At 48.1% G+C, this 20,405-nt stretch overlaps 2 protein-coding genes across 2 annotated transcripts; one reads left to right on the forward strand and one right to left on the reverse strand.

Moving 5' to 3' along the window:
• Positions 1-2,238: 2,238 nt before the first annotated feature.
• Positions 2,239-9,656, reverse strand: EIF3F (eukaryotic translation initiation factor 3 subunit F). Its single transcript, XM_022563189.3, has 8 exons — positions 9,248-9,656; positions 5,961-6,031; positions 5,641-5,720; positions 5,069-5,206; positions 3,646-3,737; positions 3,088-3,224; positions 2,846-2,959; positions 2,239-2,473 (listed from the first exon to the last, which is right to left on the reverse strand). The coding sequence occupies exons 1-8, from the start codon at positions 9,627-9,629 to the stop codon at positions 2,396-2,398; spliced, it is 1,092 nt and encodes a 363-aa protein (XP_022418897.1). The 5' UTR covers positions 9,630-9,656; the 3' UTR covers positions 2,239-2,395.
• A 2,416-nt stretch (positions 9,657-12,072) lies between these two features.
• Positions 12,073-15,225, forward strand: NLRP10 (NLR family pyrin domain containing 10). The gene is given in 10 exon segments (XM_022563233.2): positions 12,073-12,276; positions 12,279-12,353; positions 12,356-12,475; positions 12,478-12,689; positions 12,692-12,864; positions 12,866-12,962; positions 12,964-13,153; positions 13,156-13,679; positions 13,681-13,745; positions 14,211-15,225. Coding segments are annotated over 10 exon segments (1,743 nt in total). The 5' UTR covers positions 12,073-12,137; the 3' UTR covers positions 14,359-15,225.
• The last annotated feature ends 5,180 nt before the right edge of the window (positions 15,226-20,405 follow it).

The raw sequence follows: 20,405 nt of genomic DNA on the forward strand, positions 1-20,405 counted from the left end.
AGACGGGAGTGGGCAACGGTGAAGTGACACTGGTGACACTGAGCCTTTGCACACCCTATTTTCTGTGCATAGAATGCCTTATTTTCCTCTCTCTTCTTTTTCGGTCTCTTTTTCATTCTTCAAGTCCAGCTTAGATTTCACTCCCTAACTGGAAGCTTTCCACGACCTACACCTTGTGATTCCCAAGGTGACGGTCTCTTTGCTGTCTGTCCCTCCCATAGGTTCTAAGCAGGCATGACCTACAACACCTTGTGATTCCCAAGGTGACGGTCTCCTTGCTGTCTGTCCCTCCCATAGGTTCTAAGCAGGCATGACCTACAACACCTTGTGATTCCCAAGGTGACGGTCTCCTTGCTGTCTGTCCCTCCCATAGGTTCTAAGCAGGCATGACCTACAACACCTTGTGATTCCCAAGGTGATGGTCTCTTTGCTGTCTGTCCCTCCCATAGGTTCTAAGCAGGCATGACCTACAACACCTTGTGATTCCCAAGGTGACGGTCTTTGCTGTCTGTCCCTCCCATAGGTTCTAAGCACCAGGACCTTTTGCTTAGCACACTGATTAGCATTTGGTTAAATATTAACACAAGCAAACAGGTAACTTGAATTCTTCAGCCTTTCCTCAAAAGATATGGTGCGGTCCCACAGTTTACCAAATAAGCCACAATTATTTATTTGCATTTAAAACTTCATTTGGTAAGCGACCCCTGTAACCTTAACTCTGGACACACCTCTGCATCCTCAGCTCCCACCACGCTCGAGTAGCCAGGGTTTCCATACACCACTGCCCTTTCAATCACCTTTACCAGAAACCAGACAGCATCCTAGACTCGTCCCATCCCTCACCATCCAGGTGTCAACCAGACTCCAAGTCCCCCTGAATCCAAGTCTCCGTCACCATCCCCACTGCCCCTGCCTTAGTCTGGGCGCTCATCACCTCTCACCAATCACGGCGACTCTCTGTCTCCCTGCCTTCTGTTTCTCTCCCTTTCCCTCCTTCCTCTATACCAGGGCTTTCCCCCACGACTTCCAGGATAAAAATCCAACCTCCACAGGCTGACGGCCTTACGGTCTGGCTCCTGCATACGTCTCCTTGGATTCTGAACAGGTTCAGCTTTTTAACATCTATTTCCTCTGTCCCGATCACCCTTTCCTGATTTCCTGGTTTAAAACCAAAAAACACCAGCTCGGATATCACATCCTAGGTAGACTCTCTCTGACAGAGCTGGTCCATCCTTATATATTCGTTATGTTGCATTTTTGCTTTATTAATTTCATCGGGCCGCTAAACTGTGAAGCAGAGGGTGGCACATGAAAAAAAATCCAGACCTGGATTCATATCCTGTTTCATCACTTACTAATTGTGTCGCCTCAAGCAACGTACTCAACTCCTCTGAACCCTAGCTCCTTTTGCAATATAAAGATAATTAAAACTGCCCCCAAACATAGTAAGAGCTCAAAAAATGTTAGACCCAGCACTGACTTTCTGTTTTTCAACTGCTTATTCACTTTTCTGTTTTCCCTACCAAAATGGAGGGAAACAACCTACAGATCTTAATCCTACCTCCCTGGACCACATGGCAAACAGCTCTGTCCTATGATTCAGGCGCTTTAAAACACTGACCACACCCTTTACTCTTTCAGTTCAGGTTAAGTACCCAAGTCTCTCAATTATTCTCCCTCCGTGGATTCTCATCTTCATTTCCTGTGGAAACCACATGACCCATCAAGAAATGGTTCACAGTACTGTCAGTGGACACCTTTCCAGGTTGAAAATCAAAGGAAAAAATTTGGTAAAGCACAGTTATCCTCACCACAGAGAAGGCTCTTTCCACCAGCGCACACTCATGGGTCTCAGGGCAGAGGTCTGTATCCACTCCTTCCCTTCTCTCCCACCCCTCTCCCTTCACTAGCACACCTCCAGGTACTTCAAACTGCACAAAGCAACTCTTTATACTGCCATCCATTTAAGATGCTATGGAAGAAAAGTGGTAAAAATCATTTTTGGGGGAGATAGTTTGCTCTGAACGTAGGCAAAAGAGCGGGGAGCAAGTGTCCCTGTACCACCTGGTCTCAGGTCAGAAGCAGCTAAAGCAGCTAGGGCTGTGGGTGCGACTACTGAAGACGAGTGAGGCCACACACACAACCAATTTCCACCAGGGTACTCACTTCCTGGTTTCCGTGTGAGCTCCAGAACTGTCTTCTCCCTTCCACCCAGAGGTAAACTCACATAATATGGAATTCATTTACAAAAGGTAGGCTATGTTTATTTACAGTCACAAGCAGTTGTCTGACTCAGTGTGACTCAAACCACAGAGAAACCATTTCTCCTTCACTCCACTCTGAGTCCCAGGGTTGGCTGGGGCCCAGCCTGGTAGGAGGGCTGCTTGCGGACCATTCACAGGTTCACAAGTTTCTCATTGAGGGCAATTTGTGACTGCGTGAGATTGGCCAGGTAGGTCACCATCAGCAGGTCCTGGAATAGAAGGAATCCAGGATGAGTGAGGGGCTGGGTAAAGAGTGAGCAGAGAGGCTGGTCTTGGCCAGCTGTACGATGGACACTGGGTGAGGGCAGTCCTGGGGAAACAAGAGCTGGGAGAGGCTGAGCAAGAGTGGAGGTGGAAGGCAGGAAAGAAATGCCCGAGAACACTTTCTCATCTCCACTGATACACCTGAGCCACAGGAAGCAAGGAAACAGCAGGAGGGGCATCTCTGAGCACCTGTGCTCTCTTCCCCCGAGCCTGGACTCCTCTATCCCCTCCAGGTCACCTTTCCCAACCCCCTCCACAGGTGTACGGCTGAGGTGGGGGAAGGCACAGGCTCCCAGAAGCCCAGGGATGGCACTCACATTGATGTTGCTGTTGAGCATGGTCTCGAAGTCCTCAGGAACTATTTTGGGTACTTGGTTAACCAGACTCATCAAGAAGCGGCCCACGGTATTGTCAGCTGACACCTTTCCAGACTGAGCACCAAAGAGTCAACGAGGAACAGTTAATTCTCACCACCGAGACCGTCACTTCACCAGCACATCCCCAGCCATCTCAGAGTGGAGATCATGCCCTCCTCCTTCCTTTTCCCTCCGCTGCTCACCAGCACGTCCTCCGCATACTGCAACACTGTGCTGAGGGCATCCTGGATGCGGGCCGATGCCCCTCCCACTTGCTGCAAGTCACTGGAGAGGCCGATTACCCGGTTGGGGCTAAAACAGGTCTTCATGATCAGGTCAACTGTGGGAGTGGGTTGGGGGTAGGAGTGACACAGAGAATTCAGTCATCCCAACAGGAAAGAGATCTCTAACCACCTCCCTTTGGACTGAGTCAGCCTCCCCAAACCCCCCTGCCCTGCCCTTATTAGCTTTTCTTTCTCCGGAAAGAGTTCAACTCCTACACCCAGTATGCTAATCACTGGTGCTGGTCTCATATGAATGGCCGTGTAGCCTCTGGTGCTGATGACTTCCCACCTCTAACAATTTCACAAATAATTCCTTGAGTCCCATTTCTATAGAAGAATGACTTCTAGTCATCACAAACCTTACAACAACCATTCCTCTTAACACACTCAAGGCCCTCCATCCTTGTTACAGAACAGAGACACCCTCCCCTGAAAAATGCCCAAGACCTAGAAAGCGGGTATGGGCAAGTCACTCACCTCCAATGCGTTCAGTGTCATAATATGCGTATTTCACTGTCAGAGGGGTGAACATCACCCCCATGGTCCTCCCAGGAACACCCATTAAAGTGCTGGGGAGAGAAAAGCCAAGGTTAACAGATGGACCTGGGAGGGACTTTCATGTCTAGTTCAGGCTGGGAAAGCAGTCATACCAAGAGTATGGCTTCCACGGTTCTGAAAGCAGAAAGCTGGGCCACTTGAAGCCCAGAGGGCTAAAGGGAACAAGTCGCTTTCTTCCCTTAGCTCATTCCACACACCAAACCCTTGGCCTGAGAGAAGGGACTCAGCTTTTGGACTGGGCCTGGACCCTTTATAGAGAATTACTTCACACACTGAAATCTCAGTGTTGAGGACAGGACACTGGATTTCCCTGTGGAACTAGCTGCCTAGACATCCTTCCTCACAGAAAGAAGTGACAGGACAGGTCTTCTCTGGGACCGAGTTCCTCAACAGTACTGAAAAAAAAAGAGTCGACTCCGGCCCATCAAGGTCAGACTGGGCGCTGTAAGTAATCTTAGCAAAGGTGACTGCCTTTACTGTGTCGACTATACCTTCACTGCATCTTGAGGAGTCTGAAATACCTGGAAAGGCTAAGGAATCAGGCAACAGCTAGAGGTTCGTGGTAACCAACTGGCCCATGAGGACTTGACAGCCACCATCTTTGTCCTACCACATAATAGGTAACTGGTCATCTCAGTGTCAGACACAAAAATGGCACAAAGTTAAAGTAAGAGATGTGCTAACAAAGGGCTTCATTCTAAGCAGAAAATATAATCCTTCCAAGGCCTACAGCCGCCCCTTCTTCGGCATGCCTCTAGAGCCTTTCCCGATATCTCCCATCAACCAGCATTCTAGCTGCTTAATGTGCCAACAGGGTAATGTTACTGTCATCCAAACTGTACTCTATCCCCGGTTAATAGACATGTTCCAAACAAGGACAGCCATTCTTTAATCTGTACCGCCCTGTGTCCTATGCACAGTTTTAGTGATAATGACAAACTGAAGGGCAACTCAGAAAATCAGTGAATGTGGAGAAGAAATCATGGCCAGAACACTGTGTGAGGATCGGCTGTAGGAGTTGTGTAACAGTTAACTTCTAGAAAAGATGACAGGAAAAACGAGCTTGCTCAAATACCTAAAGGGCTGCCCTTTGAAGTTGGTTATGAGCAATGAGCACAAATCTGGGTAGGCAAGGATCAGTGAGTGGAAATTTCAGGGACAGAGTTTGTTTCAGAATAAAATCTCTCCAGTGATAACTCCTGAAAGTGAGGAAGGGGCTTCCTTAGGCAGCGAGCTGCACACTGAAGGATGACACCTGCGGCGGGTGGAGGCGGGGGTGGCACCCAGACACAGTATGAACGAGGTAGCTTTTCATGCCCTTGTTGCCCAAGACTCTGGTCACCTGACGTAGGCCTTAATGCTCATGCGGCCGTTCTGTAGGCTCGTGTCCACTGTGAGGTGAATGGGGTTGGGGGCTTCCCGGCTGTAGTACTCATGGATCAGCACGGAGTGCTCTGTGATGTCATGGCCCGTAGCATACCTGGAAAATGGAACACAGTTGTGGACTCATGTCTACGTGCGACATCAATACCAAACAGGATGGTGGCATGGGTGTCTCTAGGCACCCAACACCCCTAGTCGGGGTGTAGTTATACCCCCAGGGACAACACATGCCAAAAAAATACGCACACTGAAAATTGTATCACATCAAATAAGGGCTGCCTTAGAGCTCTTGAAAATTCTAAGTCACCAGCAAGGCAAAAAAGACTTGCTCAGTAAAAGCTGCAGTCCAAAATAAGTATTCTTGGCCTCACAGGATCAGAACCGCCAGCAAAACACACTGAACTCATAGCTCCTTGAGATAATACACTTTCAATACTCTGTCTCCAAAAGAGGGTGTACGATACCTAGTCAGGTGACAAAAGATGTTGGCACTCAACCACTGAGACTTTCCATCCCCTCGTCCCAACTTACCAGCCCAGGATGAGCTCATTTGGAGAGACTTTCTTGTGCAATTCATACATGTTCTTAGCAAATTCCATGTCAACAGCCACCTGAGAAGGAAGGCAGGAACGGAAGCTAAGAAGCCAAGAGTCCACAGCAAATGGATAAACAGGACAAGAGGCCACTCCCAACAGACAGAAGAGGCCCGGGAAATGTGTACAAATGGAACGAAGCTCTTTAACTGCAGCTCTAGTTATGAGCACAACACACTGTGGCGCAGGAGGGGCCTCACAAAGAGTCCAGCAAATGAGTAGCTACAGACCGCACGGGGGTCTCAAATTCCCACTCACCTCATCTTCTGACTCATTGTGCGGCACTGAAAAGCAGTTGGTGACTTCCACTGAGTGCTTGTCAACGGTTCCTGTGAGAGAGTATTGTCCATGTGTTATAAAACCTTGGGCTCCCAACTGTCCCAAATGCTTTCAAGAGGTCTCCTCAAAGTCAGGGAAACAAAAACCCAAACTGGGCTCAGAAGCTCCAAGTTCAGCCACGAGCACCAATGGAACCAGGATCTTCCAGAGAAGTGAAACTCTGGGGCAATCTCCAACTCTCTTCCTTAACTGTCAGCAAACAGGGTCTGTTCTTACTTCGCAAGGTCTCCTTTTGCCTGTCTGTCACTTCCTGCTACCAGCCCTACTCCAGATCTTCACTCTGTGACCTTCATTTTTCAGCCTCCAGACTTTCTCCTTAATATAATTTCATCTGCAGAGCTCCCTGGAAGATTCTAATCATGTCTACAGAGACCACATATATAGTAGCCTATCCTGAGAGCTCAATCTTAGGGAGCTTCCCCTGTACCTCCCTTCAGCCATGGTCCCACAGTCATAACCTTAACCCTACCATCAACCAGAAACCTTCTCCCTGTGAACCTTAAACATCATACCACAAACTTTTATTCTTCTAGTTCTGATGATACTTTTACTCCAGCTACATTTGTTTCTTGTCCTCACTAAAACTGCTGGCCCCTTGACCTCTCCATTTTTTTTCTCATCTACTGGCCTGCCCACCCAGGCTTCAAGTGCTTCCCTCTCCACCACAGACCACAAATGTTGCCTATACCCATCAGCGTCTGTTTAATTCTACTTCACTATGGTTTCTGCCCCCTTAGCTGAAACTATGCCCCCAAACCAAATGGATAAATACTTCTTTTTTTTAATTTAAGTAGTTGATTTACAATGTTACATGTGTACAGAAAAGTGATTCAGTTATGTATGTATACACATACACCACACATATACATTCTTTTTCAGATCCTTTTCCATTTTGTTATTACAAGATATTGAGGACTTCCCTGCTGGCACAGTGGTTAAGAATCTGCCTGCCAATGCAGGGGACATGGGTTCGAGCCCTGGTCCAGGAAGATCCCACATGCCGTGGAGCAACTAAGCCCGTGTGCCACAACTAGTGAGCCTGCGCTCTAAAGCCCAAGAGACACAGCTACTGAAGCCCTCGCGTCTAGAGCCGGTGCTCCGTAACAAGAGAAGCCACTGCAATGAGAAGCCCACACACCGCAACGAAGAGTAGCCCCCGCTTGCCACAACTAGAGAAACCCCGCGCGCTGCAACGAAGACCCGATGCAGCCATAAATAAACAAACAAATAATAAATTAAAAAAAATATATACTGAGTACAGTTCCCTGTGCTATACAGCAAGCCCTTGTTCTTCATTTTATATACAGGAGTGTGGATACATACTCTTTATCCTATTTGACCTCTTGTCAACAGACTTGACCACTTCGAGCATCTGAAATAGTTAAGTCTTCTATATTTGCATGCCACCATAACACTCTTGTGCTAGAGCATTTATCACATTATATTCTAATTATTTGCCTATGGGAGTATATCTTCATCTTGAATTTAAGGTTAAGAGTAGATAGAGCTTGTTTGATCAAACTTTGAATTCTAAGTACCTGATTGTTTTATGGTACATAAAAGGCACCACTGATTTCATTTTAACCAAATGGAATGTCTCGTGAATTGATTTCTAACTGAAAATGTCTAAGTTCCTAGCAAGCAGAATCTATGCTTCATTCTTCAGTAAGCAATGCCTCTGTAACACCTAGCCTTGTACCATGACTCCATTCTGAAAGAGGATCTGAAAAATCTAGACTACAGTTGTTCTAACTAGGGTCACTAATATTTGGGGGCACTTAGCACAAACCTAGGGTGGAAAATTGTTTATTTCGTTAAACAGCTCTAGTGAGTTTGGAAAATTTGACAGTGCAGCTGAAAGAGCAAGCTAGTATTTATCGAGTGCCAAGTCAGTGACGCAAGAACCATTTACTACAGAAGCTCAAAGCAGGGCAGTCACAGAATGATGGCATACTTTGGAAGGTTAAGAACAGGGGTGAGGGTGGGGATATGGGATGAAGGACTGACAGTGAAAACTCTTCCTGGGAACCTGGAAGATGAGTGAAACTTAAAGGATAAAATAAGGGAGAAGAGGCAAAGAGAATACAAAGGCTTGATCTGAGCCAACTATGGCAATGCTTGAAAGATAATGGATCAACTGAAGTTTCTGTAAAATGCTACACCCTCAAAGATAAAGAGGGAGACAATGTGTGTCTGTGTCAGGAGGGTGCCTGATGTGGTGGAAGATGGCAACCAACAGCTGTTTTGTACCTAGTCTGTGCCAGCACAGTTAGACGCCTTCTGTGATAACTTAGTGCTCACAGACTAAATCTAAAGGAGGCCCTGAAGGAAAGACTTAGCTAATATGTGCTGGAGCCTGCCGACAACTGTCATCCTCTTCGCAACACACCAATTGTCTCCTACGATGGAAACTATTACACGTTCAAGGGTAAGAAAAAGAAACATGTGACTAAATTGGATTCACAGAAGTGTCCAAATTCTGTGACCAAGATGCAGTGCAAATTAAACGGATGGGACCAGCAGTCCCCAGAGAAAGGGATATATTGTCAGAAATCCCTCTTTACGGCTTCTCAGTTTTACTGTAACATGAAATATCCATTTCCCAAATTTGGAACATGGGCAGGGAAAAGGTTATTTCTCCATGTGCATGTTAATACAAATAATAGATGATACAATTGTCTGTGTCCAAATGGAGAATCGGAGACTGCACTGGGGGAACGGGGTCCATATCTCACTGGGGACTAATATTAGGGAGACTGAGAAACAGAGGCTCAGGCTTAGACGTTTAGGAAAGCAGAACATTACTGAAACCCTAAATGGGTTCCTGCCAAACCGGTCTACTTGGTGAGAGGGATATCTTTTTACAGGTGTCCCCACTCCAATGCCAAGTGGTTAGGAAAAACTTCTCTTTTAACACCTGGAAAATAAAGACATTTACCAGTAGATAAGGGGGGAAAACGTGGTCACTGGGCTTAGGGAGTCAAAGGTTTTTGACGTCCTAGTCAGAGTTTGAATTCATTTTTCGTAGACTGGAACTAGTTATACTTGACGTGAAATGCTACTGGGAAGACTAAAGATAAAATGTAAATCACTTGGCACACACTATTTATTCAATAACTAACTACAATGGGGGTGGGAAGTGAGGGGAACAAGATAAACGGGAGGTGGGAAGTAGAAGAGAACGTCAATTTTCTCTGACCACTCACCCAGCAGGGTCCCGATGACTCGGGCAGCGCCCTCGTTGCGTCGCTCGTAGCTGTCCACGATGGAGGCCAAAATGACCGGGTGCAGCCGGACCACGCGACCGCCAGGGAAGGGGCCTGGGAGAGCCGGACCAGGCAGCGACTGTGCCGGGGCCTGCGCTGGGGCTGGCGCTGAGGCCGGGGTCTGGCCCGGAGCCGCGGTCGTAGCCGCTGCTGCCGCCGGGTCTGAGGATGAGGCTGGAGCCGCCGTTGCAGCTGGAACCGGCGCTGGAGCCGGCGCCGAGACTGAGGCTGGGGCTGGAGCCGGGGCCGGGTCTGAGGCCGCAGCCGGGGTTTCGGTTGGGGTGGCGGGAGGCGTGCTCGGCGGTACCGCCGGTGTGGCCATCTTGTCGAGAAGGAAGGAGCCAGGCGCGGAAGGGAGTGAGTTGACAAAGATTAGGAGCACTATACGCTGAACCTGCACCACGTGAACTAGATCTTTGTGCTTATTGGTTTCTGATGATGCTACTCACGGCTACAATTTTCTGCACTGAGTTTGTGCTCTTTGATTTCGGTCCGATGCGCACTCAGTGAGAAACGAGCTAAGTAGTTCCGAGTAAACTTGGAACCTCACTGAGAGGAGAGAAACAGCTGCCACCAGATGGAGCCAGAGAGCGGCGCAAGGGTCTCAATTGGTACTTCAATGGGATAATCGACATCAAGGTACCTTTTAAAGGACTTTGTTCTTGACAGCATCCTAAGGTGTCAACGCAGTGAGTCATTCATTCAACAATTTGAATATGTGCCAGATGCTCTTTTGGAGCTTTGGGATATATCAGTGAACAAAACAAAGATCACTGTCCTTGAAAAGTATACATTCTACTGGAGAGAGACAAATAAGTACATTATAGAATGTATTAGGTGATAAGTGCTATGAAAAAGGAAAAATTAGCTGAAAATAAGGAGGAAATCAGGAGTTGTGAGGAGTTAGAGCAGGTCAAAATGGGAATGTGAGATTTGAGTGGATTTAAAGGAGACGAGGGGTATGACCATTATTGGGGGGAAGAGCCTCCAGGTAGAGGGAACAGAGTGCAAAGGCCTTAAGGCAGGAGCAGGCCTGGTGTGTTTGAGGCTATTTCATGGCTGGAGTGTTAGGATCAAGGCGGGGAGTAGCAGGACATGGACCTCTCCATAGGGCTTGGGGAGCAGATCATTAAGGACTTCCCAGGCCATGTAAGGACTTTGAGTATTAGTCTGAGTCAGATGGAGTTTTGAGCCGGGAGGGTCATGCTCTGTCTTAGTTTTAAAAGAATCACACTGGCTGCTTTGAGAAGAATAGAAAGGGGGAGTAGTTACTGGGCAGAGTGAGGTGAGAGAGAAAGAGCAGAGAGACACGTTAGATTACCAGGTAATCTAAATGAAAAATGAGGGTGGCTGGGACCAGGACAGCAGCAGTGGAAGCGATGAGAAGTAGGGAAATGATGGACATATTTTGAGGGTAGAGGCAATAGGACTTTCTGAGAAATTTTATGTGAGGTGTGAGAGGAGTCAAGGATGACTCCAATTTTTTGTGTTGAGCGACTAGTATGAAGAGGCTGTTGTCAATTGAGATGGTGAAACCTACAAGTGGAGCAGGTTTTGGGGAAAAGATCCCAAGCTCACTTTGGGATGTGTCACCCTTGAGATGTCGATTAGACATGCAAGCAGAAGTGTGGAGTGATCTGGTGGAGATACTTGTCTGTACTATGGGAGAGGATTAAATGAGGTGATGCTCTGTAAAGTTCTTAGCATATGCCAGAAGTACATTAGTTATTAGTATTACAAGGTTGCTATGCCCATTACTACGTGTGGAAGGAGCTCCGACCCTAACTTCCTGTGTAACTTTGGGCAATCTATAGGTTTGTTTGTTTGTTTTCCCTGAGCCTCAGTTTCCTTCTTGGTGTGGTGAGGATGATAACATCTGTCCGTCAGGAACTTGTCCACTCCCTTGGCTGGGTCAAGTGCCAGCATCCAGCCGGCAAGGTGGATGGGTGAAGTTGGATTACGTAGCCCTGACTCTCATGCCCAAGAGCTGCTTTCTTCTTGGATCTACCTTTTCTAGTTAGAATTCACATGATCCTGCTCCCCTGTCAGTACTCTGGGTGGGCACGCATTCTTTCTTTTCATTTCTCCAAACTCAGGTAAACAGCGTATCCAGAAAGGATTGAAAAGCGAGCCTTGAATTTGATGACTTGGATCTTTACCAACCCTGGTAGAGCAGTGCCAGTGGAACTGCGGGGAGGGGGTGGGCATGGAAACCAGAATTTGGGAGTGAGAGAATGATCAGGTTGACTCATGGTAGTGAGTACTGGCTACTCTCTCAAGGAAACTGCCTGGGAAGGAAAGGAGACATTTAAGGCAGTAGCAAGGGGAACAGTAGGATTGAAATGGGGACAATTTAGGCTGACTCAGAGTCAGGAGCTGGTTCATCTTTAGCACCTGGCTTGATCTTTACCAGGAAAAGGTTCCTGTGACTTCGCCGTTCTCCAGTTTCCCTTTCCTTTCTCCTCTCTCTCTGTCCTCACCATCTCACATGGGGACACTTCACATGAACACTCAGACATTCACACACGCGGTGACTTTTGCATGTATACGTATTCTTACAAACACACGTGCCATTGCACACTGACACGCCTTCCCCACACAAAAATACACAAGCGTCCATAGCACACTCCCGTGAGCACATGGGGAAATAAGCATTCACTCACACCCCACGGACACCACCCCCCCCACAGAACATACCCTCACACACTCGTACAGATGGGCACGTGCACATCACACATGCATACACACCCTCATACACACGAGCAGCGGTCCCTCCCCATGCCCCTAGAAGTATAACTTTCAGAGAGATACAAGTTCTGGGGCACAGAAGATGAAACCAAAGAGCAGAGGCCGAGGTCTGTCTCTTTTTATTCCCATCTCACCCCTAATACCTCACTTGTATAGTGCAGATTATGGAGAAATGTACCGAGAGCATGTGCACGGCCTAGAGGAGCGGCAAGAAGGGGGCATCAGGGCGGCTACAACCAGCTGCTCCTGGTGGCCACGCCCAGCTCAGGGAGCCCAGCGTCATCTGCCTGTCTGCCCCAGCCCACTGTGACTCTGTTACAGTGGAGGTTCTATTAGATCCAGGGGGAAAGTCCTCCCAGGTCCCACCCACAGTGGTGCTACAGGGGTCGGCTGGCATGGGAAAGACAACACTGGCCAGAAAATAGTGCTGGACTGGACCACTGGCACCCTGTATCCGGGCCAGTTGGATGATGTCTTTTATGTGAGCTGCAGAGAAGTGGTCCTGCTGCCGGAGGGCAGACTGGACCAGCTCCTCTTCTGGCGTTGTGGGGAAAATCAAGGGCCCATCATAGAGACTCTGAGGCAGCTGGAGTGGCTCCTGTTCATCCTGGATGACTGTGATGAGCTGCAGAGGGGCCCTTTGCAGAGAGGTTGAAGAGGCCGAGGTCCAGTCCCACGGAGGATGTGCTGCACCTTCTGTTGGGGAGGAATGCTAATGCTCCCAGGTCCGCCCTTCTCGTCACCACCTGGGTGCTGGCTTTGTGAAATCTGGAGTCCTTGCTGAGAGAACCACCCCATGTCCACATCCTCAGAGAACCCTGAGAGGAGGAGGTATTTCAACTCCTACTTCACAGATAAGGAGCAAGCCAGAAATGCCCTTGACATTGTACAAAGAAATGATGTTCTCTAACAAAGCATGTCAGGTTCCAGGCATTTGCTGCATGGTCTGCTCCTGGCTGAAGGGGCAGATAGAGCGAGGCAGAGAGGTCTTGGAGATGCCCGGTAATTGTACTGACATCTTCATGGCCTACATCTCCACCTTCCTGCCCCACAGTGCCCCTGGGGTCTGCTCTGAGCTTACCCGGGACAAGGTCCTGAGGGACTGTGCCCCTTGGCAGCTGAGGGCATTGTGTTTGAAGAAGGTGACGTCAGGAAGCACAGTTTAGATGGGCTCAGCCTTGCTGCTTTCGTGAGCAGCAACAGCTACCAAGAGGGACTTGACATCAAGAAGCACAGCTTTTACCGCATTGGCTTATAGGAATTTTTTCATGCCATGTCCTACCTGGTGGAAGAGGACCGGAGCCAGCTGGCGGGGGGGAGGGAGTGCTGCAGAGAAGTGAATAGGCTGCTAGATGAAAAGAAGCAGACAGGGGGTGAGGCGATGGCCCTCAGAATGCAGTTTTTATTGGACATATCGAAAAAAGAGGGCTCCTCGACCTGGGAGCTAAAGATCTGCCTCAAAATTTCTCCCTCGATAAAGCAGGATCTGAAATGCCTCAAAGAACGAATGGATTCTATAAAGCATTTCAGGACTTGGGATTTGGAATTCTCCCTGTATGAAACTAAAGTAAAGGGTTTGATAAAGGGTGTTCAGATGAGTGATGTATCGTTTAAGATGGAACATTTTCAGTGAAAAGAAATTCCATAGAAGGAACTCATTTTCTGTCAAAACCAGCTTGAGTAATGGACAGTGATGAAATAAAATTTATACTTTAAGGCAGGACGAGAACATTTAAACATAAAATTCTCTCTGCCCGTTTGGACCTCCTCCCTCCCTCCCTGACGTGTGGTGTGAATCTGCATTACATGTTAACCAGAGCTCCTCAACTGCCTGCTCAAAAGATCATTTCTTTCCCTTTCTTCTGATGCTAGCAATGTAACTTCTTAAAAGATTCGCTTTCTTTCCCAACTCGTATGTGGGTCATGGTGGCTTACCACTCGCTTTGTACATGCTTACCTGAACTACTTATCTTTGGTGAACTTTATGTAGAATATCAGTATGTCATTTTGATGTACGATCCTTTGTCTCAAAAATCTATGACTGTGCCTTCGACTTCTAACATGTGGAACAGTTCTCAGAGCTTCTGAGAGCCTGTCTCGTGGGTTATAAGCTTCAGTTTGGCTTAACTTGATTGTCAATTTTCATTGACAACAGAAAGGAGAAAAAATGTCCAATTGTGGGCAAAAGTAATAGAGCAGGGATCCAAAAGTCAACGTCTAATGGAAAAGGCAGAGGGACAGAGGAACTAGAGACAAGGAGATTAGGAGCAACAGGACGTGGGGCAGAGAAGTGGGGACAGTAGAGATGAAGGGTCAGGAGAATGGTGGGGTGGAGGGACAGGAGGATGGGGGAAGACAGAGAGTAGGAAGGAATGGAGAGATGTGAGATTAGACTAATGCATACTGGAAGGGGTATAAGGACAGAGGAGCAAAAAGAAAGAGATTAGATAATAGGGGATCAGAAGACTTGGAACATAGGACATGGGGAAAGGCCGTGTGGAATGAGCCCTTAGGAACAACCACTTTTGCCATCAATGGCTCAAATTCACTTATTTAGCACCCATCCCCCCACTCCAGGCTGTTTCGATAGTGCAGAGTCTTATTTCAGTAGCTCCTCTTATATGTTAATGTCAGTGACCAAGCATGTGATTCTGACATTTGACTCTTTCCTGTGAAATAAACTCCCTGATATAATAAAATGTGAACTGTGCTCATTCCACAATATTGGAAAATGTGAAGCATATCAGTGCTAACATCTAAAACAAGTATTGGGCTTCCCTCGTGGCGCAGTGGTTAGGAATCCGCCTGCCAGTGCAGGGGACACGGGTTTGATCCCTGGTCCGGGAAGATCCCACATGCCGTGGAGCAACGAGGCCCGTGCGCCACAACTACTGAGCCTGTGCTCTAGAGCTCGTGAGCCACAACTACTGAAGCCCGCGCGCCTAGAGCCGGTGCTCCGAAACAAGAGAGGCCACCGCAATGAGAGGCCCGTACACCACAAAGAAGAGTAGCCCCTGCTCACTGCAACTAGAGAAAGCCCATGTGCAGCAATGAAGACCCAACGCAGCCAAAAATAAATAAATAAATAAATAAAAGAAGTATTGTACTGTGGTATAATGGAATGTCCATTTGACTCTGTATTTGTGACTTATTGCTGCTTAAACAGTAGCTTCCCATCTTTCTAGAAACTCCTCAATTTTCCATGTTGGGAATGAACCATGGCTTGTCACAGACCTCTAGTCTTGGAAGCTCTAATGTGATTCGATTTAGCTCCATGCTAATAACATGTCATGACTGTCCCCAGAGGTGCCGTTAACTGACTTTTCTTTCTGGAAATGTCAGTCAGTTCTAAGTGCTAACTCATAATCCCTTTTTTCTGCTTTGGTTCCCTCTGTAGAGAAAAGAAGAAAAAAGGAATTCTAGATGTAGGTGTGGTCAGTTCCCAGCCCTCATTTTACAGATGAGGAAATTGAAGGTCAGTCAGGAGCCCCATCAGTTTCTGGGGTTCCTCAGGGAGCTCTCTTAGCTCCCACACCTCAGCCCACTGTGTAGAGGTCCTCAAGGACTGTGCAGGCACCGCAAACCTACCCTCACCCAGCAGTTGCTGCAGAAGGCTGATGCTGCCTCAGACCCTCAGTGCCCCTTCCTGTAACAGGAAGGTTACAGACACCCCTCTTTTTGTTTTTCACACAGTTTTATTGTTGTCATGACTTCTCACAAGTTGATTCCACGTGTACCAATTCCAGAAATCTGCTGGACGTGCCCAGATACCTGAATCCAAGGTAACTCAGCCTTGACTGATCAACTTGGGACCCCATGACACTAATTATTATGAACTCTTCTTCACACAGGAAGTTTGGTGTCTCCACATTTGATAATTATATACGTAGCCTGTTGAGCACGTAGATTGTGTGTATATACAGAATCTGTGTAAGAAACTGCATGTCTGCCCATGTACTAAATTAAAGAGCAATTTGTACTGGGTTACTGAAGAGGCTGGTGGAACCTACTGAGCTAGGCTGTGTTGTCCCCTAGAGAGCCTGAATGCTCCCAGCTGACCAACTCCTGAGTATCATAGAGATTTTTTTGTGAACAGCGAAACAGGTGCCCAGCCACATTGCTGGATTTTCATGGGGCCAAGGAGGTCTGTTTAAAAAAACGTGGATGTAATATCCAGTTGATGTTTAGACATGTTATTTCACTTAGGATTCACATTCAAATCAAACACGATTAAGCAAAAATTAAATGACCAACTATATTCTCTTTTTTTTTCTTTTTTTTTAAGCTGATTTCTAGTTAGGTCTGTCTGGCTCTTTCTAACAATGTCATCTGGGCTTCCACTCTCTCCCCTCTGTTGCTCTTTCTATAGTTGCCTTTTGCTCTTATTTCGGAGAGTGACCCTTATGTGTCAGAGAAGATGGCCATAAGAGGAGTCAACATAAACCACCCTTACAGCCAATAATCCCATAGGGAGGGAATAGTCTTTATCTCCCACAGGGAAATTGGGGAAGGATTCTGACCTGACCCTGAGCAGGTGTCAAGTCTTGAACAATCTCTTTGGTCTGGAAGATGAACTTCTCTGGCTTGGGTGAATCTCATGGCCTAGGCCACATTCCAAGGGCTGAGTAAGAAAGGACCAGCACCTCCTGAAACACAGGGAATGGAAGAGTGGATCTCCAAAGGAAAGGGTTCTGAGTAGACAAAATAATATATCATACTGTATACAGATAACGTGTGTCTGATGGACTGCGGTACCCTGAGAGGGCTGGGTAAGAGGGAGAACCAATGCGATCCCCATGTGTAGAAGTCTTGAAGAATGGGCCCAACCAGGCTACGGGACCTGGTGGCTGGAAGGAGTAGTGATTCCAGGTGCAGAGAGAAGCTGGGCTCATCTGGTCCTTTTATTTATTTATGTTTCCTTTTCTATTCAGTAGCAGTGATTTCTGTCTTTCAGCTCACTGATCTTCTGTATCATTTAGTTTGTTATTGATTCTTTCTAGTGCATTTTTCATTTCAGTTATTGTATTCTTCATCTCTATTTGGTTGTTCTCTATATTTTCTAACTCTTTGTTAAAAACTTCTAATTTCTTACTCTGTGCATCTGTTCTCCCTTTGAGTTCTTTAATCATCTTTATGATCATTACTCTGAACTCTTTCTCTGGGCGATTGCCTGTCTCCACTTCATTTAGTTCTTCTTCTGGGGTTTTACCTTGTTCCTTAGTCTGAAACATATTCCTCTGCTGCTTCATTCTAAGTTGCTATTTGTATTTTTATGTATGCGGTAGGTTAGTTATGTTTCTCGACCTTGGAGAAGTGGCCCTCTGCAGGAGGCGTCCTGTGCATCCCAGCAGTGCACTCCCCTCTCATTCCCCAAGCTATACGCTCTAGGGATGCCCCCTAAGAGGGCCGTGTGGGTCCTTCTGTTGTGGCGGGTTGACTGTGTGGGTGGTCTGGTGGGCTTGGTTGGCCCCTAGTCTGGTTGGCTGCCAGGCCCTCCCTCGTGCAGATGCCGCTGGCTGCTGTTTAGCGGGGCCTGGTCACGAGGTGGCTGGTCGCGGAACCCTAGGAGGCCCCGGGGCTAGGGCTGGCTCACTGGTGGGCAGAGTCAGGGTCCCGAAGATTCTGGGGCTGCTGCCCACCCACTGGCAGGTGAAGCCAGGGCCTGGGGTTAGTGCGGGACTACTGGCAGGCAGAGCTGGTTCCTGGAGTCTGGCTGCAGGATCCAGGCATCCCAGGGCCCATTTCAGATCATTGGTGGGTGTGGGAAGCTGTTCCTGACACTGTTGGGTATGGGGTCGGGGGTGTCCTGAAGGTTGCATGGGCCTGCTGGTGGGCAAAGGCCAGGGCCCAGCTGGTCCCAGGGTAGGGTGTGGGTAGGGTCTGGCCTGCGTTGGGGAATCATAGTTTTCTGCTTCTGGTGTCTGCCCCCTGGTGGCTGAGGCTTGTGCAGGCTTCCTGGTGGGGCTGGTGAGTGGAGCGGGATCTTGGCCGTCTGGTGGACAGGGCAGCTGTGGGCTCTTTAGTCTTTAGGCAGCCCGTCTGCAGGTGACTGGGGCTGTGTCCCCGCCCCATTGGTTGTATGGCCTGGGGCGTCCCAGCAGCACCTGCAGGCTGTTGGGCGGGGCCACGTCTTGGTGCTAAACGCGAGAGGGAGGAGCCCACACAATGGCGCCCGCCGTCAGCGCCTTCCTCACGGTAGAACGAGCTCCCAAATACGGCTGCTGCCGGTGTCTATGTTCCCAGGGTGAGCAGCACCCGCCTCTCCAGAAGTCTCTCCAAGACCAGCAGGTAGGTCTGGCCCAGGCTCTTATCAATTACTGCTCTTGCCCTGGGTCCCTGTGCACGTGAGATTTTTGCGTGCGCCCTCTGAGAGTGGAGTCTCTATTTCCCCGGTCCTGAGGGGCTCCTGCAATTAAGCCCAGCTGGCCTTCAAAGCCAAATGCTCTGGGGGCTCATCTTCCCGGTGCCAGACCCCCGGGCTGGGGAGCCCGACGTGGGGCTCAGAACTCTCGCTCCTGTGGGAGAACCTCTGCCCTATAATTATTCCCCAGTTTGTGTATCGCCCACCTGAGGGGTATAGGGTTTGATTTGTTTGAGTTTCCCCCTCCTACCGCTGGTCTTGGTTTCACTGTGGTTCCTTCTTTATGTCTTAGCTGTAGAAGATCCCTTCTGGTAGGTTCCAGTCTTTTTCACTGATGGTTGCTCTGCAGATAATTGTGATTTGGATGTGCTCCCGAGAGGAGGTGAGCTCTGAGTCTCTCTACTCCACCGTCTTGGCTGCTCTCCTCATCTGGTCCTTACTTAGCTTCCCTTTGGGGGGCGGGAGGTGTGAACCATGGGAAAGAAAAGGCAGTGGTCAAAAGGAAAGAACTGGGCTTCCCTGGTGGCGCAGTGGTTGAGAGTCCGCCTGCCGATGCAGGGGACACGGTTTCGTGCCCCGGTCCGGGAAGATCCCACATGCCGCGGAGCGGCTGGGCCCGAGAGCCATGGCCGCTGAGCCTGCGCGTCCGGAGACTGTGCTCCGCAGCGGGAGAGGCCACAACAGTAAAAGGCCCGCGTACCGCAAAAAAAAAAAAAAAAAAAAAAAAAGGAAAGAACTCCGTCCCTAGATAACAGCTGTGGGAACCTCTTCTGAAAGAGTGGGGTTTGAGAGTGGCAGGTGGAAGAGGGTATCAGACAAAATACAAGATGCCCAGTTAAATTTGAATTTCAGATGGACAATGAATAATTTTTTTTACATGGGACATCCTTACATTAAAAGATTATTTGTCGTGTATCTGAAACTCAAATTCAGACTGGGCATCCGATATTTTTACTTGCTCAATCTGGCTGCCCTATGTGGAGCAGGGTGGTGGTAGAACAGGCAGCAGCCATGAGTCATGTGGAGTAAGATATCAGCTGCCATAGCTCCAACTACTGCTGAAATCCCCCGCCTCTCCTTGCCTTCCCTGGGACTGTTAAAAGGAAAGAGGCCCCTTGTACAACTCATAAACTGGTGAGGATCCTGTAGCAGGTTAAAATGTGAACGCTTCTGGGTAGTCTTGGGAATATTTGGGGAAGGGTTACCAGGAAAAGACTGAACTTATGTTAGTAAATCCATGGCAGCCTTGAGATTGGGTTGATATGCCACACTTGACGATAGCCTGCACTGTCCAGTGACATCTGGGACATGGTTACCAGGTAGGGAGTGATTGGCAGAGAATACATGAAGTCGGATATGTGTGAGGTGGCTGGGCACTTACAAAGATCACCCAACTCTGCCTGTTTCTTGCTTTTAGTATGTCTTTTTCACATCAGCATGTGGACAGATATGGATAAAACTGGAATTAAGTTCACTAGACCCAGGGTACAGAGGCAGAAAATTGGTTATAAATTTTGATCCCTCCCCAGATGTACAAAGGCACTGCCACCCATGGGCCTTCCGTCCTTAAATATAATATGGGGATAACCTCTTTATCCTTTTCTGTTGTTTAATCCAGAGGCTAAAGATTTTTGTCCACCTCTCTGAAATGGGGTTTGCATTGTTGCTGTCATTTCTGAGGAGCCATTTTAGGGTCACTTTTGAAGCTCCGAACCTCATTCCTAGGACTACTTCTGACTCTCTTTGCCTAAGGTTTGGACTATTCCCCTATTGCTCCTCATATATTATTCTGCATAAAGCAACTGGGAGGTTTTCCTCCTGCTAAAATTTCTTAGGAAATATAATAAGAGGTCTGGGGAAAACTGTGCTCCTCCTTTTATATAAAAGGTGGTTCAGGATTCCTGGAGGGTCAGAGATGCTAACCTTGATCATTCCTTCCTTCCTGAAATTTTCTGTGACTACAGGGACACTATTCTTGTCTAGTTCTTC

Source organism: Delphinapterus leucas, chromosome 7 (genome assembly GCF_059928025.1).
Source record: "Delphinapterus leucas isolate spDelLeu-1000000601 "Yukka" chromosome 7, BTC_Dleu_Yukka2, whole genome shotgun sequence".
NCBI classification, from domain to species: domain Eukaryota; kingdom Metazoa; phylum Chordata; class Mammalia; order Artiodactyla; family Monodontidae; genus Delphinapterus; species Delphinapterus leucas.

What these genes read in the sequence shown, in the direction of transcription:
- EIF3F (XM_022563189.3), bottom strand. Translation starts at nt 9,629, where the DNA reads ATGGCCACACCGGCGGTACCGCCGAGCACGCCTCCCGCCACCCCAACC. An exon ending in ACAATGAGTCAGAAGATGAG is followed by an intron (nt 5,721 to 5,960) that starts GTGAGTGGGAAT and finishes CTTCCTTCTCAG; the next exon opens with GTGGCTGTTGACATGGAATT. An exon ending in AGCATTAAGGCCTACGTCAG is followed by an intron (nt 3,738 to 5,068) that starts GTGACCAGAGTC and finishes TTCTCTCCCCAG; the next exon opens with CACTTTAATGGGTGTTCCTG.